General features: G+C 35.8%; 1 protein-coding gene and 1 non-coding gene across 3 annotated transcripts in view; both read left to right on the forward strand.

Annotated features, from left to right (window-relative positions):
* LOC136030414 (interleukin enhancer-binding factor 2 homolog) overlaps window positions 1-26,236 on the forward strand; it is a 59,870-nt gene that overhangs the window by 17,162 nt on the left and 16,472 nt on the right. For both annotated transcript variants that reach the window (XM_065709376.1, XM_065709377.1), the window contains exons 4-6: window positions 7,054-7,385; window positions 14,636-14,756; window positions 17,431-17,542. In XM_065709376.1, coding sequence (XP_065565448.1) covers window positions 7,054-7,385; window positions 14,636-14,756; window positions 17,431-17,542 — 565 coding nt within the window. The remainder of the gene's footprint in view (window positions 1-7,053; window positions 7,386-14,635; window positions 14,757-17,430; window positions 17,543-26,236) is intronic.
* Trnap-ugg (transfer RNA proline (anticodon UGG)) lies at window positions 2,324-2,395 on the forward strand. The gene has a single exon. It is a non-coding gene; the product is annotated as a tRNA-Pro (tRNA).

Genomic DNA, 26,236 nt, shown 5'->3' on the forward strand with positions numbered 1-26,236 from the left:
AAATTTAGTTTTAACCAATTTTTTAAAACTATTTGGTATGACACACACACAAAAATAAATAGTAAAGAACGACTTAAAACTGTAACTATTAACTCACTTCAACACCAATCCGCCTGGTGCAAACACAGATGTACACGCTCCTCCTCCATCCCGTCTTTTCAAAGCTTCACTCTTTACCCTTCTAGAAGGGGTGGTCAAAGAGAACCATCTTTGGCAATTCGTCATTATTTATCGTAAATCATATCCTAGCTTTCATTTAACAAAGGTTATTTAGTACAAAATCTTAATGATTTATGCACGTATTAAATTAAGTTTAATGAAATTTCCCACTTTAACTGCTGAAATTCGAACAAAATTCAGGCTTTGTTGTTACTAATTTGAGTTTTTTCAATATCTATAAAAGGTAGGACAAAAGTAATAAGAACTAAACAGATGCACTTTTTGTGTTCTTTAACTTTTGTTTGAAAAGCATATTTGTATTTACGACTGTTAGTGAAATGTACTCAACAAGTGAATACCTAGATGGCGTAATGTACTCAAAAAGGGACCTAGATGGCGACCGTAGCACAGCATGCACAGATTTAAATTTTTGATATGTTGTTGTCGGGTGCTTGTACTATGCATTTGTAAAGTTTCTTCCTTTAGGGAATTATTTCCAGGTAGGGGGGATTTTTACCTAAAATGACTCGCCTAGATGTCAGTTTTAAGATATTTTTGGATTTCTGCTCAAATCTATTTAACAGTTGTATAACCGGACTGGACATGAATTGTCTGCTTTTGCACTTGAACGTATATATTGATGTGTAAAAAAAAGCTATATGCTATATGGTTTTATTAGAAGTTTTAAAAATTTCTTATTGAAATGCTTGCTTTTTGGAATTCTGGATTTTCAATAGTAACTTCCTCGTCTCGACGGTGCATTTTTTTCGGATTAATTATCCTGTTTTGCAATTTATTTCTGTTTTTCGACATATGGCTCCTTTTCTGTATATTCCAACCTCTTTGCTTTTGTGCCCATTTTGAAGTTATCCGCTTTGCGTTTTACGCGCTTAACTTAAAGTTCTTACTCGCCCCAGTTGTGTTGCCAAAAAACACGTTTCTGACAACCTATAATCCTACTTCCATAAAACGCAGCTTTATTAAACGTATATTTAATTAAAAAGTAATTAATCTCAGTTAAAATAGGAAACTAAATTAATGTTAATCTGTTAATTAAAAAATTGAAAATTAATGAAAAAAATAACAGAATCTTAGCCTCATCACTTGATCACGTTAGGATTTCCTAGACACATAGGATAGGACTCATCGTATAGGAATTCATCACGTAGCAATTCTGGATTCCCAGTGATAAATTTCTCCGTCTCTATGGTGCATTTTTTTCCAAAGTAGAAATTACTACTGCTACTAACAACTCACCACAGCATCGAGCCACCTGAGGCCAACACAGCTATGCATACTTTTCCCCCATCCCAATCTATTCAGAGCCTCCTACTTTAAACTCTCCTAGGAGGTTGCCATTTCCTTTAAATCTTTCCTTACGAATTTCTCCCGCCCAATCGAGGATGATCTACTTTCCGTTTAGCCCTAGACGGTTAGCCGAAAAGGACAATCTTTGGCAATATTTCCTCCGCGGAACGTGCCTTAACCATCTTAAGCTTTCTCTCATTATAGCCCTAGAAAGCAGGATTGAACCACACTTTTCGTAAACCCTACTGTTAAAAATTAATTAGAAAATTTTTGCAATTTATCGACCTATAAGTGTGGAAAGTACGATCGAACAACATTTTCGTACTGCTTACTGTATTTTTTCTTGTTTATTGGTTTCTGATCCACGAGGAATACAAAAAGAAAGAAAACTTTTATCAGACTTTGCTGTGACAAAAAAAAGGGGTGGGGAAAGAAGAAGCGAACGATACAAAAACTAGACGCGAAATGAGAACAAACCAAGACCAACAAAAACAAAATAACCATGGTCATAGCAGAAAAAATTAATATGCAGGCTCGCTAGAAATACATATTGCATATTGAGGTGTTTCTTTTATTAAAATTTGAATTCCTGATTTTTCCTAATTTTAAGATATATGGTTGTGTTAGTTTCCGCTTGACTGTTTGGAACGATTAGGTTTTTATTTTGATTGTCTTAAAAGGCCCGGTCAGAGGTTTAGTTGCACAGTTTAGATTGAGTAGATTTAGTAGAGGTTTACATTGCAATGTTTAGTGCTATTATATGCTTTAATCTCCGGCTCTCGGGCATGCAAGCTTCCCCTAAAGAAGTAAAATGGTGAATCGAAGTAAATATAATATAATTTAATGTTTACTACACGGCCTGTTGGTCTAGGGGTATGATTCCTGCTTTGGGTGCAGGAGGTGCCGGGTTCAAATCCCGGACAGGCCCGTTTTTGAAGCTTCATTTTTTATATTATTGTGTTTTTCAAAGTAAACACGACAGTACTAAACACTACGTCTGTCTAGCTCTTTATTGTTGATAAAGTGTAAAAATAAAATGCTTGTTGTCGAATGTTTGACACTGGGTGCGTTCCAGAACTCAATTGTTCTTAATGATAATTAACTAGTTGTCAGTATTTTCGTTTCAAGACAACGAATAACACACAATTATAGTAATTTGTATTCATTAAGTGCAGAAAAGGCTACAATGTTAGCTTCTCTTATGTATCGTAAGCATTTTAGGAGGTGAATTTGCTTTGATCTGTCGCTTGATTATTAACAAATAATCACTGATCATTAATGATATTTTAATATCAGTCCTTGCCGAATGGTTAGCACAGAAAACTCACTAGGGAAGAGTCGCTGGTTCGAGTCTTGGTGGTGGCAGTTTTATTTTGGGGGAAGGATTAGTGAAGTGTCCATGTAGGACAAGTTAAAAGTCCACACAGCTTTGAATGGGCACCTTGAAGAATCTAGGAGAAAACATGGCAAGTGTTGAGTGACTTGTCCCCCCAAACACGCGTAGCACTCCGAGGCCGAGTATAGAGTAACGTGAAATTGCCACCTGCGCTGCGCAAATCTCATTGATCAGTATACAAGAGTTTGCTTGTTACTGATATTTAACCTTTGGAACCCTCTCCGAAAGACAACCCTGAATCATTTTTATTACTATACGGCTGGTGTTAGTTCAATGTTGCGCCTTTAGACAAAGACAAGTTTTTCTTTGTTTCCTTTTTTTTTAGCAAATTGAAGAAGTGCGTCCAGTAGTAGTAGTAGTAGTAGTAGTAGTAGTAGTATACGGGATTGTTCAGGTGAGAAACTAAATTGCAATAACATGCAATTTGTGTTAACTCGCTTCTATGCTACTTTACTACTTTGCGCTTTTTTTTCTTTTATTCTTTTTTTTTATTTTGCATTGGCCTTTATAATTTGCAACCTAAAAGTAGTTATTTTTGTGTCATAAAAACCACAGGTTTTAATGATCATTAATGGTATTTCAATAACAGTCCTGGCCGAATGGTTAGCACGGAAAACTCACTAGGGAAAGTCCGCTCAGTTTTGAATGGGCACTTGAATCCTGCACTCTCTTCTGCTTTTGAATAATAGTTTCCCGACTGTTTCAATAAAATTGATGATATACTGAGTGTAGAGTGCGTATGGTAGGTAAATAATAAAATAATAACATTAGTTTACAGTAATTTTTCCAATAATAGTACTTTTTTTTTAAATCACAACACTGAATCATTTTTATTAATATATGGCTGGTGTGAAAAATCTTCCCGAGTGTGAATTTTCTTCGGGTGGCATTCTAACCAATCAGTCTAACAAGTGTGAATTTCTGATCCGATCGTTACATGTGAATGCGCAAGGGTTCTTTCAGTTCTTAGGACATTGAAGGGTCTGTCAGAAAGGACTTTCAGTTCTTAGGACATGTGAAGGGTTACAAAGTGCATTCAACGAATTCAAGTTCTTGCTTACATCTAGTCCTAGGGACATTGTAGGGGTTTGTGAAACTTTTTTGTCTACTAATACACCTCTTACAATGTTAGATCTGCCTGGGATGAAGTGTATTTCACGTACAAGGTGTCAGAATAAGAGGGGAGGGCAGATATTGTATATTCGTGATGATTGGTCTTTTCGAGTTCTCAGTGATTTTTCTGTTTTTGAGGAAGGTTTATGTGAGACTATTTTTGTTGAAGTTGACCCCTTGGGCTGTAACCCATTTATTTTTGGATCTGTTTATAGACCTCCGTCCGGCAATCCTAAAGATTTTTTTTAAGTTTTAGAACCGCTGTTAAAAACCTAGAAGCGTCTAGAAAACCGATTATAATTTCTGGTGACTTCAATTTTGATTTATTGAATCTCGATGTTGGCAATAGTAAGGATTTTCTAAGCATGATGTTGTGTTCTAGTTTTCTTCCAAGTATATCTCTCCCAACTCGATTCACAGCTAATACAGCTTCACTATTGGATAACATATTTTATTCTTCTGATTTAGTCCATGCAACAAGATCGTTTGTAATTTTGTCTGATATGTCAGATCATTTTCCGGTGAGTGTTCTTCTTGATTTAAAAATATTAATAAACAACATCCTGATTCAATAAGGAATAATTCGAAAAAAAACAATTTGAATGAATTGATTGTAAAGTCCTTCGGCAGTTAATTGAGGATCATGATTGGAGCTTGGTTTATAATTCAGATGATGCAAATGCTGCATTTTCGAATTTTATTGATCAAATGATTCTACTGCGGGGTAGGGCTTTTTCGACACGTGTTTTGCATGGAAAATTTGCGCAGAGATTTGACCCGTGGATTTCAGAAGGTATTTTGGTATCCCTAAAACATCAAAATAAAAAGTTTAAGAATTATTTAAAATTGCAGACCCCCGAATCTTTTCAGGAATATAGAGTTTATAGGAATAAGCTAAATTCTATTATAAGACATGGGAAGAGAAAATTCTATAATGATAAATTCCTGGAATATAAATCTGATATGAGAAAGACATGGCAAATGATAAATGAAAGAATACGTCCTCATAGTCGTAAGAGTACTAGTGTACATTGCCTGGAAATAAATGGGGAAAATATTACACAACCTAAAGATATTTTAAATGCTTTGGGAGATTATTTTAGTAATATTGGTTCTAGACTTGCATCGAATATGAGTGCGCACCTGATTTCCCCTATTATTCCAGGTAATGAGCAGCATGCACAAAAGAATTTTTACTTTTTCTGAGATTGCGCCTCAGGAGAAAAAAAAAATTATTATGAAGCTTAAACCAAGTTTTTCTATGGATGAATTTGGATTTTCAGCGCAAATTGTTGAACAGGTAGCGTCGAGCATTCCCCTTTATTGGCGCATATTTTTAATCTATCACTTACACATGGGATTTTTCCTGAGCTTTTAAAAAAGCAAATGTTATAGCATTACCTAAAGCCGGTAATTCAACTGATTACTCAGATTATAGAGGTATTTCTTTGCTTTCAGTTTATAGTAAAATTTTGGAAAAAATTGCTAATAGTCAACTACAAAAAATTTATTCGATAATAAGATATTACACACTTCTCAATATGGATTTATAAAGGGAAAGTCAACTGAACTGGCAATTCATGAACTTTTATTGAATATAAATGACTCATTAGATAGTGATCAACATGCTTTGGCTATTTTCCTTGACGTCGCTAAAGCGCTTGACACTGTAAATCATTCTTTGCTTCTTAGGAAACTTAAGTCTTATGGACTTTCATTACAAACTGTTAATTTTTTTGCATCTTATCTTTCTGGGAGACGACTAGAATGTATCAATAAATCCCGTGATCTTCGTTCAGATACTTTTCAGATTAATTATGGAATACCTCAGGGCGTCCTTGGGCCTGTTTTATTTCTTCTTTTTATAAATGATTTACCGGATGTTTTGCCTCTTTGTAAAACTATCATGTTTGCTGATGATGTAGTAATTTTTTCCTCTCACCAGGACTTAGCAGTTCTTTTCCATAACCTTGAATGCACGTTACAGGGTGTATCTTTTTGGTACTCAAGGAATTTACTAGCTCTTGATGAGAAAAAATGCCAATATATGTTGTTTTCGCGAACTGATTCGGTCATCTCAGATGGATTCTCTCTTTTGTTGAATGGTCTTGAATTAAAAAGAGTTGACCAGTTTAAATACCTTGGTATTATTTTAGATGAAAATTTGTCGTTTCATAAACATGTGAAAACACTATCGTTAAAAATTTCCCGAAATATTGGTATTCTATCACGTCTTCGTTATTTGTTTCCTAAAAATATTTTAAAAGCAATTTATTATTCTTTTGTCCACCCATATTTTCTTTATTGTATTTCTGTTTAGGCTTCTACTTTTCCATCTGTATTTAAATCTCTCCAAATACTCCAGAATAAAGCAATGAGAATTCTTTTTAATGTTGAGCATGGATCTTCAGTTAGACACTTATATGGGAATTCAGGAATATATTCTTTGGATCAACTTCATACAATTTCTATTTCTAATATTTGTCATGGTTATTTATACAATAGTTTACCTTCAAATTTCTCTGGTATTTTTTCAACTAATTCCCGATTCCATAACTATCCAACCACTCATTGTTCAGATTTTTCATGTGAATTTCGTCCAACGTCAAGAGCGGGTTTCCGCATCTGTTATACTGGGGCAAAAATTTGGAACTCAATTCCAATATCAGTACGAGAATGTAGCAATAAGCGAGAGTTTTTAAAATTATTAAAAAAAACTTAACAAAGCAGTGATGAAATTAATTTTTCAGAATTAATGACTTGTGTTTTGTGTTTAATATGTTGCGGGGAATTATTTTTTGTTTATTTATTTTTTTTGTATATTTATGTTGATGCTGTAAGCTTGTATTTACTTTGGCTTGATTTATTTTTATTTTGTCAGTGCTAATGTAAGTAACATTGTTAGTGCTAGTTTTTATTTTCGTAGTGTATGTAACATTGTAACATTGTCAATGCTAAAGTATGTCACCAGGCATGTGCACTGGTTTGTCATATCTGTTAATTTAATTGTTGCAAATAAAAATTATCTATCTGTCTATCTATCTTAAGACAAAGACAATTTTTTTTTCTTTTTTTAGCAAATTGAAGAAGTGCGTCCAGTTGGCTCTTACAAAAAAGGAACGATGATGCGTGGAAGTAATATGGCTGATCTCGTTGTGATCCTCAAGTCAATGCCGGCAAGACAGGCTGTTGATGCCATGGGAATGAAGTTGTGTCAGGAATTAGAGCAACAAGACCCAAAGCTAGGCGCTACCTTTACCAGCAATGAACGTGGATTTCACGTGTCATCGGGTTCAGCCACAATCAGGATTATGACAGCGACTGTGCCAGTGAATATGAAAAAGCTTGATTCGAGCTTACATCTTGACTATAAGATACTTCAACAAAATATGGCAGCTGTTAGACAATGGTAAATTACTTCTTGTTCTACCACACCATACCCAACTACTTTGTAAACAATATTTGTTTACAATTTTACATTGTACAACTTTGTACAATTACAAATTTGTAACCATTATTAGTACTATGTGTATGTTTTTCCTGTTATAATTCCTATCTAAAGTTTTCCAGATGGATTTTTTTTGGGGGGGGGGGGATATGGGCTGAGGTGCAACAATGGTAAATTTGGATCGAGTTTTTGGAAGTTGGTGGAATCTTTTATTTCAGTTTTCTTATAGCTGATATTTCTATTCTATATGACAATTGTGCATATAGTTATCTGCTCTGTAGTTTTTAGCAAAAACTTCTAAATATGTAAATAAGATATTCTCATGCCAAAGGCAAAGACCAGATGTGATTTTCTTTAAAGTAATTAAATTAAAAGCGTGGTTCTTTAACTGAAAGTAAGGAGCAACATGAAAACTTAAAACGAACAGAAATCGTTCTGTATGTGAGAGGGGCTGTCCTATCCTTAATCCTTCCTTTTTCATGCTAAAGCTTTTTAGTACTTGAAAAAAGCTTGTTTTTCTGATTAAACGGCCTTGTGCTTCAAGAGTCGTTCTAGAATTGGTACAAAAAGTCAAACTTTAACGTAAATAGCGAAGTATTGATGGGGGTGGGGTAGACTTGTTTTTATGTAATTTCTTATCGTTTATTACAATCATACTGGAAATCTTCCCCCGTGGAATTTTTCCTCTCGACTTTCCCAATGGGAAGTTTCTCCCACCTATAATTCCTCTACGCAAAAATCTCCCTGACTCACCTGATTTCCTCCCCTTCTGAAAATTTTCCCCAGACAATCCCCAGGAACATCTCTACGTATATAATTGAGTCACCAAAGAGAAAGTAAGACAAGTAAAAAAAAAACCTCGTGTACGAATTCTGGCAAATATCCCTCCCCCCTGCTGTAAAAATTTCCACTTTAAAGTTCCCCCCCTCTGAAACCTCCTGTCCCATGGAAAACTCCCCGTTGAAAACCCCCCTCCCCTGGAAAATATCTATACTTCCCAATAACGATACAACATGTAAACAAAAGCCACATGTCATTCCTTTCAGCCTTTTCCGTAAGGGCTATGAAGGGTCATATAATCTCCAGAGACATAGTTATTGGATCTTTAAATAATGTTGAACAAAATGGCTATCTCAAAATTTCGACTGGATGACTCTGGGGAAAAGGGAGGCACGGAAGGAGGGCCAGTTTCCTCCTATATTTATGGTCACTTAAAATGGAACTAGAACTTTTAATGTCCGTTTGAATAAACCCCCTCTCGATCATCTTGAACCATTGGGACGATAAGAATACCCCTGGGAAAGAAAAATAAAGACGCATTCCTGATTCGTGATCTGCCAAAAAAAACACAAAATTACACATTTTTGCAAATAGCAGCTTGAGACCTATTCAGAAGGGTTCTCTGATACGCTGAATTTCATGGTGCGATTTTCATTAAGATTCCTTGACTTTTTAAGTGTGTTTCCCTCCTTTTTGAAAATCGTTAAAGTAAGGTAACATTAAAGTAAGGAGCAACATGGTTGAATAGTAACCAAAACTCTAAAAAATGGAATTTTGTATCAGTAGAAATATCAAAAGAATTGGGTTATTATGCTGATTCCAAATATATAAGATTCATTAAGCTTAGTGTTACCCATCAAAGGCTACGAGTCTGAGAAAATTTGCCTGATTTTCGAAAAAAGGGGGAAACGCCCCCTAGAAGTCAAAGAATTTTAATCAAAATCTCACCATCAGGTTCAGCGTATCAGAGAATCCTACTGTAGAAGTCTTCAAGCTCCTATTAGCAAAAATTTAGATTTTTTTTTTTTTTTTTTTGCAGAAAACTGATCACGGATGCCTGTTTATTTTTTATTTCTTCTTTTTTGTTTTTTTGTTGTTTTTTTTTTTTCCAAGGGTGTTCGTATCGACCAATGGTTCTATAACATCGGAATACTTTCCGTCATTTGGACGGGAATCAAAAATTCTAGTGCCCGTTTTAAGTGACCAAAAATATTAGAGGGGAACTAGCCCCCCTCCCAGGCCCCTTTTTTCCCAAAAATGTCTGATCGAAATATATGGTAGCCATTTTGTTCAGCATAGTAGGCAGGTCCCCAAAGTATGCCTTTGGAGATAGCATGACTCCCCTAAGCCCCTGAGGACAAGTCTCATAGTTATAAAATGTGCCTATTGTTTACGTATAGTATTTGTTAATGGGAAGTATACAGAAATTTTTTTTGGTTGTGGGGGAATTCTGTGCTTGGGGGGAATTTTCACGGGGACGATTCCGTGGGGAGTGGAATTTCCTGGAAAGTTTACACAGGGGGGATTTGACAGAATTCCTACACAAAATTTTTTTTCTTTGTGTTAGTATCTCTTTGCCAAGTCAATTTTGCATACAGAGATGTTCTGGGGGAATTTTCCGAGAAAAATTTCAGCGAGTTTGGATTTCGGGGAAAAACTTATCACGGAAGGAGGGTTTGCCCCTCCTCAATTCCTTTCTCTTTACTCTAAAGTCTGACAGTTTTCTCAATGTTTTAAGAACGACTCTTTTAACGGAAGGGTCCTTTTAGTTAGAATACGAAGCATTTTTTACAGCTGCTTAAAATTTTAGCGAGAAAAGCAATGTATTAAGGAGGGGGCAACTCCTTTATATACTGAATAATTTCTGTTCGTTTTGAGTTTTAATGTTGCTCCTTACTTCCAGTTGAAAAAATGTTTTTTTTTTTAGTTAATCAGCATAAAAAGCTAATTGTTGGATTAAAAGTCATCACCAAAGAGCCGCGAACGGATTGACAAGGACAGTGAAAATAAAATCTTATTTTTTGAATTGTTTAAATAAAAACTTAGATAGCCTAATTTAACTTAAATAATCAGGATAAATCTGGAACTCAATTTTTAATGAAATGGGCTTCAGGAAGCTATGCGGTTTTTGATAGTACGAGGCACTGAAATTGAAAAAAAATGTTAGCGAAAAATCAGTAAAAATGAGCTAAAAACGTGTATCACCAAATAGATGTAGGTTTCTTGTGAAGGTGTAGTTGTCTTTGAGAATCAACCGATTGTTAATACTCAAATTTTTCGGCGACGAAAAGCGTTTTGAAATTTAACTAATTAATTTTTCTTATTTTAATTTAACAGTTCAACATGGCAACAGTGACAAAAATATTTCACTGAATTGGTCAAACAATGGTTTTCATTTGAAGTTCTTTTGCGTTTGAAAAATGATTTGCCAGGTTCCTTTCTTAGGGGTTTTTCCCTTGGTGTATTTTTAGAGGTGTTTTTACTTCGCGAAGAATGGAGACGCCAATAATGATTTTATTAACTCTGTTTCATGATATCTATATTAATATACTTAGTCTATATACACATAAGACTAATTGCTATGAATATAATTTAAAACGAGGGGGGGCAAAACGGATTGGGCTTTACTTGTCTGTTCAACCCACCCACGTTATTTATGTTGGTTTAGGAAGTTTGTGCGAAAGCGCAGGATGGTTGGCCCCCAACCCCCCATTGCACTTCCTGGTTGAAGGGCCACGAAACGGAGATAAGCACCGCCGGTTTGGACCTTAAGGGTCTATTGCCGTCTTAATTTACTGGCTTACATTATTTATTTATGCATTCACATCTTAGATCAGTTTGAAATCTATGCTATGAGAGAGAGAGAGAAGTTTATTAATATTAAATAGAAGACAATACAAAATACAATTCAAAATCGAATTACAATACACATAATTCCCCTCGAAAGGCTCCATGGCCCGGGATACAAGGGGGATAAGAAAAGAAAACAATTATTATACAAGCAATAAATTCAGTATAGGCAATCACATATAGCAGTTCACAGGCAATATATTTATGGGGGATACAATATAAGCAACAACTAGAAGGAAAAAAACAAACATAGAAAACATACCTGAGGCCTGGGAGCAAAGTGCAGAGAGGAAAACCAAACACCACTAACAAAACACAGGGGCCATCAACTCTTCAGAGGAAAAAAAATAATCTATTTGCTTCTTTATTAAATGATCCTTAAGAATCCTTTTAAAAGTCCCAAACGAGAGGCATTTCTGCACTGAAGAAGGTAGTGAATTCCAGACCTGTTGACAAGCAATGTGGGGATTGAAATCTGATCGAATAGTAGGGGTAGGCGGAATGTAGATATTATTTGAAGAACAAAGGCTATATGGAGCTGAATCAGAAATAAACATAGGAGTTTTCTAAAGAGATTTTGGAAGATTGCCGTGAAGTTGATCAAAGACAAAAGAAGCACAAGAAATAATGTAAATAGACCGTAGACTTAAGAGCGGTGTTGGTGAAGAATGGTTGGTGTCCATAACCAGACGCCGTGCTTTATTATACTACTACTACTAATAACTCACTGCAGCACCAAGCTGTCTGAGGCCAACACAGTTACGCACGCTCCTCATCCAACCTAATCTATTTAAAGCCTCCTTCTTTACACCCTCCCAAAAAGTTCCCATTTCCTTTAAATTTTTATTTATGCCATCCTCCCAACCCAGACAAGGACGACCTGCTTTCTGTGTATTCCCAGACGGTTGGCCAAAAAGGACAATCTTCGGCAATCTGTCATCCTTCATCCGCAGAACGTGGCCTAGCCATCTCAACCTTTCTTTCATTATAGCCCCAGAAAGCGGGATTGAACCACACTTTTCGTACAACCTACTGTTTGAAATACGGTCAGTCAGCCGGGTACCCAGAACAATCCGTAGGCAATTTCTCTGGAAAACATCTAGTAAATTTTCATCTGCTTTTCGGAGTGCCCATGCTTCAGAGCCATATTTGACCACTGTCATCACTGTAGCTTCCAATATTGTAGACGGAAAAGTAGACATCCATACAATGGGGCAATAAGAAACATATGACTGGACAAGACAGAAAAAAAGAAGTTTCAGAATAGATCCAGGAAATGTGTACCTAAGTTTTCGAATGATACCCAAACTCCGTGAGACCTTAACCCTAATCATGGCTAGATGGTTTCTGAATGAAAGGTTCTCATCAAGCAGGATACCAAGAAACCGGACCACCCGATTCTCTGATCTACACAAGGAGCCTTGTGACACCTGAAGGTGTGTAAGCTGAGGGAAAGCTATACCAATTCAAGAAAAAATAAGAAAATGTGATTTACCAACATTCAAGACCAAGTAATTGGCATTAAACCATGACATAATTCTCTCGAATAATGCCACAAGGTTAGACTTGATATCACATTCAGTCTTCCCAAGGGTCCCAAGAGTGGTATCATCAGCAAGAGCAACAAGAAAATCTTCATTAGAAGAAGTATTGGAACACGACTGAGCATCAGGCTGACACAGCTTGCAACATGCCAGAGGCCTGGTGTTTTTTACAGCCGAAATCAGATCATTAAAATAAATAAAAAATAAAATGGGACCAAGAACAGATCCCTGCGGGACGCCATAATATACTTCAGAAGGGCTCCGGGAAAGCGGATCAGTTGAAATAAGCCTACCAGAAAGATATGAATCAAACCAAGAATAAGCGTTTGATCTTATACCAATATGCGATAGTTTCCAAAAGAAGAATCCGATGAGTCAAGGAATCAAAAGCTTTACGAACATCCAAAAATAAAGCTGCCGGGATATGACCAGAATCTATTGCCGAAATGAAATTCGACAAAGCTGCGCAAGCATGCTCTGTAGAGTGACTCGCTCGGAATCCAAACTGGAAATCACGCAAAAAATCCTTTGCATCCAGAAAACTAAGCAGCTTGGATAGCATAGCCTTCTCAAAAATTTTGCTGAAAACAGATAGGAGAGAAATTGGTCTAGCTCGCTTGAGAGATTCAGGAAAAATACCTTTCTCGAAAGACAGATTGACGAGCTTAGTCAGTGGTGACAGAATAGCAGGCAGAATTGCACGGATAACCCTTGTAGGAATTCCTTGTTGAAAGCCGAATTCGTTTTGCGCCCCCTTGTTTTCACATGTATTCATAGATTCTCGAGAACAAAATTTACTTTTCATTCCATTTCAAAAACGAGTTAAAAACTGGACTAAAAGATAAAAGTATAAAAGTTTGAACCACAACAATTTGAAAAGGGTAAAATGTAAAATAACTAAAATCAAAAAAGAAGAGAAAGAAAAAATCGAATGATTATGTATAGTTGCTACTCCAAGTAAAAACCTAGGAAGTAGAATATAATATATACAATTCGTCAACTCAGATAAAACCCCGAAGTAACAAATGTTTTAATCAATGACCTTTTCTATCATAAAACTGAAGTAACTGGCGCCAATATAATAGGGTCCCAATATAATAAAACCTATCATTATTGGAGGCAATATTTTTAATAGGAGGCACATGAGCCAGGGTTGCCGTTTCTCGGGATTTTTCCCTAGTTCTTGGGATTTCCAATATAATAATAATATGTATTCATATAATATATAATTATAAATATGTGATATATACAATAATATAATTTCAATATAATAATAATATATATAATAGCGAGCCAAGGTTGCCGTCTCTTGAGATTTTTCCATAGTTCTTGAATTTTAGTTCTGAACTTAGGATCTTATTAAAAGGGTGGCATTCTTGTCTATGGTTTCTTCTGGAAGAAACTCCACAATAACAAAAATCTTTACTTTTTAATGTGCAAAAAATTTATGTCATATGAATTTTCGTTGGTTGTTTCCCTCAGTCCATGTTTGCCCAATAGGCTATATGTTTTTTATTTGAGATTATATTCTGTTTTATTTTGATTTGTCTTTTGCTTGAAATATTTTGTTATAATTCTATTTTTCGTCCGACCATATTTGTGTTTCGTTTGAATTATAATGTTTATTTTTCCTCAGTTCCCGTATTTTAAATATTTACAATTCTGAATATATTTCATTATCAACAAAGATTCCTGTCCCAAAGATTTTAGAATTATAAAGAAGTTTTTTTTACTATTTACTATTTAGTTAGACCGTACAAACACCATTAGGAAGGAACTTTCATAAAATTGAAATAATTTATTTGTCAAATTATTTGTCAGGTATTATAGATGTTTCAATTAGTAATTATTAGAAATACGAGTACATTAAAACTTAACAATAATATTGAAATTAAAAAAAAATATGAAGGACAATCTGTGAATTAAAAGCAGCTACCCAAAAAATCAGTATAAAATAAATCAGCATAATCTAAATGAAATCGATATTTGTATAATAAAAATTAAAAAAATTATAATAAACTAGTTTTTTTTTAATAGTCGATGGTTTGAGGAATCTGCCCATCATTCCTCAATTCGAGTCTTAATCAGAATCTTAAAGCATTTGAAGAATCGCTATGAATTGCTGAACCCTCTTACGCCATGGATGGTGGATTTGCTTGTAAGTTGGTTATTTCTTATTTGTAATCTGACTTTGTCCCTTCATCTAAGACAAACCTAGTTGCTTATATGCCAGCAGGGAGGGTTGGGGGGCGGGGGTCCTGGTGGGTGAATCCTGTGCAGAAATAGAATTCCTATATAGGCTTCTTTATATTCTAAGTGCTCCTTTGTGTTAAAGTATAAATTCTAATCTTTCATAGATGTTGCTTTAGTTTCCAAATATTGTGACTTTGGGGGGAGGGGAGACGAGGCCTAAAATATTGCTTTGACTTATTTTATTTTATCATTTTCTTTTTTTTTTAATTTTAGTTAGTGCCAAAACTTGTAACTCTGGTTACATAGTATATTTATATTAAACATTGAACAATTATAGTTGCTTGCATACCAGCACAGAAGGCGGGCTGCGTCCGGTGGGTGAATCAGAATGCAATTCGTAAGTAGCCTCCTATTTATCCTGACTGCTATTGTGGTTTTTGGCATTAAGAATAATTTCATATAATGTTTGCAGAGGCCGCATTTTTTTTTTGCGTTAAGTTCTTAATGAGATATTTAAAGAACTGAAACAGGGTCAATTTATGTTCAGGGTAAAAAAAGGGTCAATTTATTAGGTCGAACCTAATAATTGAAGTGGACCCTACTTCACCATTAATTCCAATAATTCTGTGTAAGTATTATTATAGCCATTGCTAAAAGTATTCGTATGTTACGAATACTTCGTAGGAAGTTGGAACTTCATGAGAGGGGGTAGGAGTTACACTTTGAACATATTCGAGGAGTGGAAATGGAGGGTATGCAGCGGTGTTGGCCCAAGACGATTTGGTGCTGCAATGAATTATTGGTAGTCGTTTTATATTAGTCGTTTTCAACTCTTCAGTGACTGTCTTCCATATGTCTCCTGTATTGTAATAGGTCTTATAACATAACGCTTTGAATCTCCCTAGCCGATATGCATTTTTAGGATGCTGTCTAGATTGCATAATCGGAAATATGTCCAATGGCAGACACATTCGTTCCCAACTTGGATATGTTTCTCCCGTTTAGCCCACTGGCCTTTCAAGTGAGGAGTCAGATAAAATGTAATGCATGCCAAAAAAAACAAAAAAACATTCGAATTGATTTAAAGAGCGTGAAGTTCCATACACTGAAAAGTATTGGTATGTTATGTCAATTTTCTATCTGAAGTTGGAAGTTTGTCACCCATCTCTCTTAACTGACAATCAACTGTATGTATAAACGAGATGGACGATGCCCCGGCCACACGGGTCCATTGCCTCTCTACTATAGAAATAGTTAAAACGTAAGAATTTTCAGACCAATGATTGATTGAGAATATCTGAGATCAAGGAAAAAGTTTGTCGCCATCAGAGGATATGTGTTTATGAGTCATCTTGTGACTCATTTCTACTCCACCACTCCCCTATCTTCTAAGGGACTTGAGGCATCAATTCCCTCTCCCCTCAGAGAATTAGTTATACGAAAGTTGATTCTAATCATCGCTGTAAATTTGGTATTCTAAAAATTTTAATAGGTAATTTTTTATTCTTTGACTAAATGAATACTCAAAAGTTTGGATTTGGTGGTTTAAATTTTCTGTTTCTGGAACCGTTTACTTTTATGACTTTTTTCCTTGTTACTTTTTGTAACTTGTAAACATAAATGGAAAGTATGCAAAAGTTAGAGGAGACTTCGAGTGTAAACCTGTTCTCTCCCCCCCCCCCACTCCTCTGCCTCAGTTTAAATTTCGGGGGACATCCTTGCATCGCAAGATTTACCAATGTGCCTACATATTTGAGGTTTTCCTTTTATCTTATGGACATTAAGGTGTCAATCGACTTGCTATTGTTAAAGAAATTGTGATAGATGACTTAACTACCAATTGATGTCTGATTATACATCTAATTAACAAAATTAGGTCAGTTTTTGTTTTGGCACCTTTTAATATTGGAAGGGTAGTATAATTTTAGATAAAAAATGGAACCTTTGTTTTTATATACCTTTGTCTTTATTACATCTTTGCCCTAATTTGAAAAACAATAAAAAAAAAAAAACTACAAAAACAAAACAAGTTTTTTCGACAGAAAGTAAGGAGCACCATTAAAACTTAAAACGAACAAAGATTTTTCCATGCATGAGAGGGGTGGGGGCTGTCTCTTCATAATCTATCGCTCTTTCCGATAAACTTTGACTTTGCCTAAAGACACGCATTGTTTTTTTTGAAAAACCGCAATCTTCCCAACCCTCCATGATCCTTCATAAAGGTATGGAGGGAATAGGGGTTAATATATCCTCTTCCTCCATTCATACTAAGCCTGAATAGCAGTGCAGTGGAGTGGTGCATCCCTTCTTACTGCAGAAAAATGTTACTGACATTTTTTTAAAGCTTCATTTAACTAAACTGAGGCCAAAATTGAAATAAATTTAATACACAACTTAATTACCAAATGTTTGTGATTGTGCTTCGAATTTTTAATTAGTAAAATTAAGTGAGTTTCTGTATTTACAGAAACTAAATTAGATTTCAACAGAAACTAAATGAGTTTTAAACATCAGAAGATTTGTATTTTTTTTAGGCCAAAAATCTTGTTCCTCGACATAACTTTTTCCTTTTTCTTTCGACATAACTCGACCCTTTTTCTTGTTCCTCGACATAAAATGACAACTTCTTTGTCTTTTAGGCCCATTATTGTATTATGAATCAGCCAAATCGTTTGATAGTTTCTCTGCCGGCCGCTTTTCGACGGGCGTTGCAGCTTATGGCTGCTGGCCTCTTTCTCCCTGGTTCTCAAGGTGAGTCTTAATCTGTGTTCTGTCAAAAGATGTTAATTTTCGTTAAATTAAAATTACCAAACGATGTCGCTTTGAAAATGCTGTCTGGCTATTTTGATTGACAGTGGTTTGCAAGGTGTGCAAAATTCTTTGCGGCTAGAAATTTTACAACGAATATTCCTCGTTACCGTTGGAAAAACTTTGGTTACCTGAAAAACGGTTGTTCAAGTCTGAAAAAGTGGTTGACAATACTGTCTGCAGAGCATGGGTTGGGTAGTGAGCAAAAAAGTCTTGGATCAAAGCTCTACTGAGCAAACATTATACAACATTACATAGCAAATGGCCTAAAAGTAAAATTATTAGTCCAAAGACTGGTTGTTAGTAAGTGGAAAAAGTAGGAAGCTTATTTTTCAGTTTTGGAACACGTGGAGTGCAAACGATAGCAAGTAGTATTGTTTTATTAATGATTATATCTTGATTAATTGAGAGTATGGTTTGGGTAGGCAGTAAAAAGTAGTAAGTCTAGGCTCTATTTAGTAAAGATTATGCAAGATAAGATGGTTGGTGGAATCAAAAATGTAAAAAAAAACTTTTTTTTAATCTAGCGTTGTTCTTCGGTACTAAAATGATATAATAGCTAGCTAGGTTCGTTATCGGAGAAAATTAAACTAGTGGTGTTGCTCTATTAACCTTCACGAGAGTTCAAAGTTTATTTACTCAGCATAAAATTTGCAAGCAGGAAAAATTCATCTTTGGATTCCTGCCATTAGGTTCTATGGCTGGGATTGTAGGCATTTATAAAGTAGCCATTTGTGATCATTTGTAGTGAAATTTTCCAAATCTACCAGATTTTTCATTACAATGTTGCCTGTTTCCAGCTCCTAAATATGGCATTGAGACTGGCTATGCTGAAACACAAATAAATTCCACTTTCTGTATGCTTAACTTTTAATAAAACTCACAGCGTCGGTTATTAAACAGTAAATTTGCATATTTCTCACAGTAAAGTGGTTTTAATTAGCGAATTATCTCTGTATGACAACATTGACAAAATGGATCTGAAAGCCATGTTTTTATTTTTATCATTAAAGCAAAGGTGCTTTCTCATTTTTTTTTTTTTAATCTTTGTTTTTAGGGGTATAAATGCCTTTGCTGTGGGTGTCCCCGGCATCCTTAGACAGTTGAATCAAATAAATCTTTTTGTACAAATTTTCGTTTGATGAACAACTGGTAACACAATTTTGACTACACAATGGATAACCTAGAACTACCATTGGAAACCATTTAACATATCGCTCTTAGTTTTTTGAAGCGCTTGTGTTTCAAGTTATTAATAAATACTATCCGTTATTAAGGCGATTCTCCGAGGTTTGAAGCCAATGCTATTTTCCTATAGCAGTGTAATGCGTATTAACAACAGACACGAGCAGATTCTTTGATGAAAAAATTACTGTGGCTTCATTGAAAGCTTTGACATGAATAGGCCGAACAAATTTGCATTTTTTTTCTTTAGAGCTTCATAAAAAATTAATTAGTGGGGACATCTCTAATTTTTAAAAGTAGCAATAAAATTACTTTTAGAAGACGTAGAGAATTGTAAAGTAGCCTCTCCATTTGCCACAAGATTTCAAAAATTTTAGCCGTGAATTTTTTTTTTTATTATCATCAGTTTCCTTTAAAATTTGCCATTTAAGATATTCTTCCTTTACTGTTTAAAAGGGTTTTACTAATCATATAGCCTTGATTTTTGTGTCGTTTTGTAGATCTTATACCGACAAATAATCCCAAAGATTGTTAATTTTGTAGTTATAACAGATGATTTTTAGCAATAATTCTTAGTATTCAAGATTTCCTCCTTTCTCATTGGCTTAAGCACTCCTTGAGGGGTTTGCCAGAATGTCATTAAGAATGTTGACATCTCCTTAGCATTAAGACCAGATTTAAAAGGAAGCTGAAAACATGTATAATTGGCAACAACACCTTGAGGCAATATCATTTTAACACCATACGAATTGGAATTTGTTAGGTTACAAAGCAGATAACAGTTTGGCTTTACAAGTAAAGAAACACCGATTGTAGGCCTATAAAATGTATGAACATTATTTTTAAAAAGAATATTATTCTTAAAAACACATCATTTTAAACATTATTGGCCTTTAAAAGTAAAGAAACACTGATTGTAGACCTATAAAATGTATGAACATTTTTTTAAAAAAAGAACATTATTCTTAAAAACACATTATTTTAAACATTATTGGCCTTTAAAAGTAAAGAAACACTGATTGTAGGCCTATAAAATGTATGAACATTATTTTTAAAAAGAACATTATTCTTAAAAACACATTATTTTAAACAATATTGGCCTTTAAAAGTAAAGAAACATCGATTGTAGGCCTATAAAATGTATGAATATTATTTTTAAAAAGAACGTTATTCTTTAAAACACATTATTTTAGACATTATTGGCTCTTAAAAGTAAAGAAACGCCGATTGTAGGCCTATAAAATATACGAACATTATTTTTTTAAATCTAAAGTTGTAGGATATTCGTCCATTTTAGTTCCACGGGATCTCATTTTATTCCTAATAGTGCCGTATCTTAGAATATTTTGGTTTTTCCCCGTCATCTCATATAGTTGATGATTTATAAGCTCGTTCATAAATGACTGATTACCCCGGTTTGGAACCGGGGTAATCATATACTTTGCTTTACGGAGTAATGCATATACTTATTAAATTAATGTCATTTAAAGTGATATGCTCCTGAAGGTACATAATAAACATTAGGCACCCTTGCCCTGGGGTCATAAATACAGGTAAGGGAGGAAGGAAACCCCTTAGGAGTATTTAATAAATTTTTGAAACTACTTATATTTATATACTATTCATCAAAAACAAGAGCTAAGAGCTCAAACGGCACTTGTGACAAGGTCAAGAAGAGCCAAGAGCTCATATGATATGAGCTCTAGCAAAATTCTAAGAATCAATAGATTGCTTTAAAAGGAAAATCAGAGGCTTAATGCTGGTCGGGATTTAAAATAAGAGCTTTGAGATACAAGGTACTTCTAAATATCAGAATTCATTCAGATCCGATCGCCCACTCGTAAGTTAAAAATACCTCAATTTTTCAAATTTTTCCTCTCCCTTCAGCCCTCAAGATGGTCGAATCGGGGAAAACAACTGTAACAAGTCAATTAGTGCAGCTACCTGACATGCCTACCAATTTTTATCGTCCTAGCACGTCCAGAAGCACTAAACTCACCAAAACACTGAACCACACCACCTAACTCCCCCAAAGAAAACGGATCCAGTCCAGTTACGTCAATTACGTATCTACGCCGTTTATAAGCGTTTTCCAAGATTTCCAGTTTCCCCCTCCAATTCCCCCTCAATGTCAAAAGATCTGGTCGGGATTTGAAAGAAGAGCTCTGAGACCTGAGTTTCTTCTAATTATAAAATTTTATTAAGGTCTGGTCATCCATTCTTAAGTTAAAAAAACCTCAATTTTTCTAATTTTCCCAAATTAACAACTTCTAGCTCCCTCAAAGAGAACGGATCCGTACCATTAATGCCGGTCCCCCCTCCTAATGACACTGAATCTGGTAGGGATTTAAAATGAGAGATCTGAGTTTCGAGGTCCTTCTAAATATGAAATTTCATAAAGGTACGATCACTCTTTCATAAGTTAAAATACCTAATTTTTTCTATTTTTTAGCATTAACCCTCCCTCCCCAACTCCCCCAAACAGAACAGATCTGTTCCAGTTATGTCAATCCCGTTTCTAGGACTTGTACTTAGTTTTACCACCAAGTTTCATCCCGACCCCTGTACTCTAAGCATTTTCCAAGATTTTAGGCCCCCCCCAACTTCCTCTTCACCGGATCCGGTCGGGATTTAAAATAAGAGCTCTGAGACGTGATATCCTTCCAAATATCAAATTTCTATAAGATCCAATCTCTCCTTCGTCACTCGAAAATACCTTTTTTTTTAATTTTTCAGAATTAACAATCCTCCTCCCAACTCCCCCGAAGAGAGCAGATCCGTTCCAGTTATGTCAATCTCATATCTAGGACTTACGATTATTTTTACCACCAGGTTTCATCCCGATCCCTCCACTAAGCCTTTTCCATGATTTTAGGTTCCCCCTCCCATCTCTCCCCCAATGTCACCGAATCCGGTCGGAATTTAAAATAAGAGCTATGAGACACGATATCCTTCCAAACATCAAATTTCATCGGGGTCTGATGACTCTTTCCTAAGTTAAAAATACCTCATTTTTTCTATTTTTCAGAATTAACCCCCCAACTCCCCCAAAGAGAGCGGATCCGTTCTAGTTATGTCAATTGCGTATCTATTACTTTTGCTTACTTTTCCCATCAGGTTTCATCCTGATCTCTCGACTCTAAGCGTTTTCCAAGATTTTAGGTTCCCCCCTCAATTCCCCCAATATCACCGGATTCAGTTGGGATTTGAAATAAGAGCTCTGAGACGCAACATTTTTCCAAACATCAAATTTCGTTAAGATCCCGTCACCCGTTCGTCAGTTAAAAATATTTCATTTTTCTATTAACCGAAATTTTTCTGAAATATTACCGGCCCCCGAAAAAATATTATTTTTCCGAATTAACCAGCCCCTACCCCCTCCAGATGGTCAGATCTGAAAAATGACTATTTCCAATTTAATCTGGTCCGCTCCCTGATACGCCTGCCAAATTTAGCTGTCCTAGCTTACCTGGAAGTGCCTAAAGTAGCAACTAAATCTCAACGTAATTAGAGTTTACTTATCAACATGGTTTGGACTTCGACAGAATGCTGAAATTTTTCAAATAGAATTTACTTACTAATATTTATATGCTATTCACCAACACTAATAGTTAACCTATAATAGTCTACTATTCAAACAACCCTAATAGGTTAAGGTTAACAATACTGCTACTAATACATTATGACCCCTAAACAATCTCTATACTATTCGCATGTCAATGAAAAATCCACTTTCAATATTCACTTTCAGTGTCGGACCAAGTAATTTTCTCACATCCACTGTCTTCTGGCTCCAAAGTCCGTTTCATTCCGCGATTTGCTGCAGCCCGGACTAAGGCAGGCTCTCTAAGTGGCATGTTCCTAATCAATCGCGAGTCTAATATCTCCGGAAGTAAACAATCGCTCCAAAACTCCTGAAGCTTTGGTAATATGGACAAAAAATATTCTTTTGATCTCGGAATAGTTAAAATTTCCACATCATGCTCATGGTGATATACCACCAAGTGACATTCTTCATGATTGGTGATTTCTAGCTGACCTTGAATTTGAGCATAGTATTTGTGATTTTTCTTTAACTCCAATTTTGAATTGTGTGACCATAGGAAAAAATTCTTTACCAATCCTTTTTGGGATGCCACTTCCCTTATGGTCATTCCTCTGGGAATATTATGGACAGTCTTCACTTCAACTGGTGTGCCGTTTTCTAAGCGACCATCAAGAGAAGCTCCAAGAAACTGGATATTTGGATGAATGAGTAGTCCCATTTGATCTCCTTTTATTAATGATACTCCCTCTCTCTGCTCGTACGCCGTCAGTGCAATAGCCTCCAGTTGAATTCCCCTAAGCATTGGAATAGATTTGAAATTAGAATTAATTCGGATATTCTTGACTATGGGTGCGGTTGGAGTATTTTTTTTGCGAGAAGCTATTCTATGAAAATAAGTGGCAGTAATCCTTTTGCTCCTCTCAAATATCCAGTTATCATTTTGCCCCATTGTGTTTACGTAGATCTCCTGCAGTTTGGCTCCATCCAGATTCATATTTTTTGCAACATAATCAGCTTTTGCGATTTCAAATTCCTCTGGATTCATATCAGGCTTGTTGCAATTTGGTCCGTAATTTTGATCGCCTTTAGGCAAACTCCGATTCTCTTTCTTTTTGGCCATATATCTCCCACCCATGGTTGCGTAATATCTTTTCTGATTTGTTTTTGTCCGTTTCCCTAGATTAGAAGTTTTCACCGTGTATTCTTTTGTTATTTTGCAAGGACTGTAGCCAAATGTTTTTTTCCATGTAGAAGATTGCCATTTCGGGCCCAAGGAGTAGGATAGGCTTGCTCCACTTATCCTAGCATGGTATGACCATCGTTTCGAGCGGCTTATTTGTTTTCCGCCTACGAATTTCACTGCAACAGACATATAATTCTCGGCAAGATTGGTCGTTGCATCGTTTCTTAATAAGTCCGCTTTTTTACAAATATTTTCCACGCCAGCTTTTACATCCTCCAAAATAGTTTTCGGAAGGTTATTATAGCGGTTCTCCACAGTTTCTAAGACCCCATTCTTTTTGGCACAGCCAGAATCACACTCTTTATGATTACCAAACACATGCTCTGGGCCTCTTCGTAAGAGTTGTCTTAGATTTTCGGCAGACCCACCATCAGCCGAGTTCTTTTTTATTGCACCTCGTAGATTTTTGGTTAGCTTTAGAATTATGTCATTTGAAAGAAATTTGCTGTGCATCCCTTTTTTTGTCTTCACAACATTATGGAGGTATTTTGTATAGTTCTTGGTCACGTGATTGGCACATTCTTCTTTTTGGATATATGATCCGTATGAAACACTTTGTCTTAGCTTGTAAAAAACACTAGAATCGCCGTCTCCGATGTATTGTAAATACTGAAGGTTATGCATGGCTTCACTTTGGCGAAAACCTTCAACAAGAATGTCGGTTTCCATGCTCTTCGAGGGACCATTGTAGTTCATAAAGCAAACATGATCTTTCACTTTCTGGTTTGCCTTCTTTGAGCTGAAGCAGAGGTAACAATATTTATTTCTTATTCCTACATATAATAATTTTTTCGTAAAGGCATCAATGATTACCCCAACACAACCTTTTGCAGTATAATCGTGTCCTTTGCTGCGTTTATTCCAGCCACCATCACAGATGACCTTAGTCCAGAAAAAATCGTTGATAAACCTGTCCTCATGAATGGCTAATTTCAAGGATTCACGACCATTTTCTTCTAAGACATCTGATAGTGCATCCATCCATGCGTTACCAACTAAGCGTTCTAAATTCATAAACGTTTTCGGATTCATATTTTTTATTCCCAATACACTTAATAATTCGTTCAAAGATGCGTAGCCTCCTCCGGTCCCCATGATACCCCATACAGCTTTCACGTTCACGTTGCCTCGTAAATTGCTGATCTTCTCTTTTTTGTTACCTAATATCTGTTCACTGAAATTTGTTAGGTATTCTTTTACAGTAGTGAGGGGGGCTTCCGGCTCACCTTCTACTCGCTTTTTCCAGCCACAGTCTTGGCAGATAACGACGAGCTTTGTTTGGAGTCCAGTGTTTTTAATTTCTTTCACGCAAAGCTTTGATTTCCCGTCCTTGCAATTGAACTGATGTTTTATTGCTTCTATAAACTCACTAAGCAGATGACGCAAGTTGACTATACAATTTACATCTGGAATTCCAGACAAATCGATTCCAAAGTGTTCTCCTGGCGAACCAAAATCGCAAGAGCTACCAGATGGCGCATTTTTACTAACCGTAGAATCATCTATAATAGTTAAAGCCGGATTCGGAGTTTCGGAAAGCCTGGAACAATTTGGAGACACTGGAAATTTTTCTTGTTCTGGTAAACTTTCTTGTTCGGGCAAGTTTTTCTTCCTGAAAAAAAAAAACAAGAGCTAAGAGCTCATATGGCACTTATGACGAGGTCGGAAGAACCAAGAGCTCATATGGTATGAGCTCTAGCAAAATTCTAAGAATCAATGGATTGATTGAAAAGGAAAATCAGATAATTAATGCCGGTCGGGGTTTAAAATAAGAGCTCTAAGACACCAGGTCCTTCTAAATATCAAATTTCCTTAAGATCTGATCACCCACTGGTAAGTTAAACATACCTCATTTTTTTAATTTTTCCTCTCCCTTCAGCCCCCCTCAGATGGTCAAATCGGGGAAAACGACTTTATCAAGTCAGTTTGTGCAGGTCCCTGACATGCCTGCCAATCTTTATTGTCCTAGCACGTCCAGAAGCACCGAAATCGCCAAAGCACTAGACCCCCCTAACTCCCCCAAAGAGAGCGGATCCACGTATTCTACATCACGTATCTACGATATTTGTTTATTCTACCCACCAAGTTTCATCCCGATCTCTTCACTCTAATCATTTTCCAAGATTTTCGGTTTCCCCATCCAACTCCGCCTACTGTCACCGGATCTGGTCGGTATTCGTAATAAGAGTGCTGAAGCACAAGATCCTTCTAAATATCAAGTTTCATTAAGATCTGATCACCAGTTCATAAATTACAAATACCTCATATTTCTAATTTTTCAGAATTACCCCCCCCCCCCCCCCAACTCTCCCAAAGAGTGAGGATCCGGTCCAGTTATGTCAGTCACGTATCTTGGATGTGTGCTTATTCTTCCCACCAAATTTCATCGTGACCTTTCCACTCTAAGCGTTTCCAAGATTTCCGGTCCCCCCCACAATTCCTCCCAATGAAACTGGATTCAGCCAGATCTAAAATAAAAGATCTGAGTTGCAAGATCCTTCTAAATATGAGATTTCATTAAGATTCGATCACTCCTTCGTAACTTAAAAATACCTCATTTTTTCGAATTAACCGTCCAATGACCCAATGACCCAAATTCATTGAACAAAGAAGGTATTGAACTGATAATCAGCCAGGTTTATGATTCAATCACGCTCAAGTT

This window comes from Artemia franciscana, chromosome 8, assembly GCF_032884065.1.
Source record: "Artemia franciscana chromosome 8, ASM3288406v1, whole genome shotgun sequence".
In the NCBI taxonomy this organism is placed as follows: domain Eukaryota; kingdom Metazoa; phylum Arthropoda; class Branchiopoda; order Anostraca; family Artemiidae; genus Artemia; species Artemia franciscana.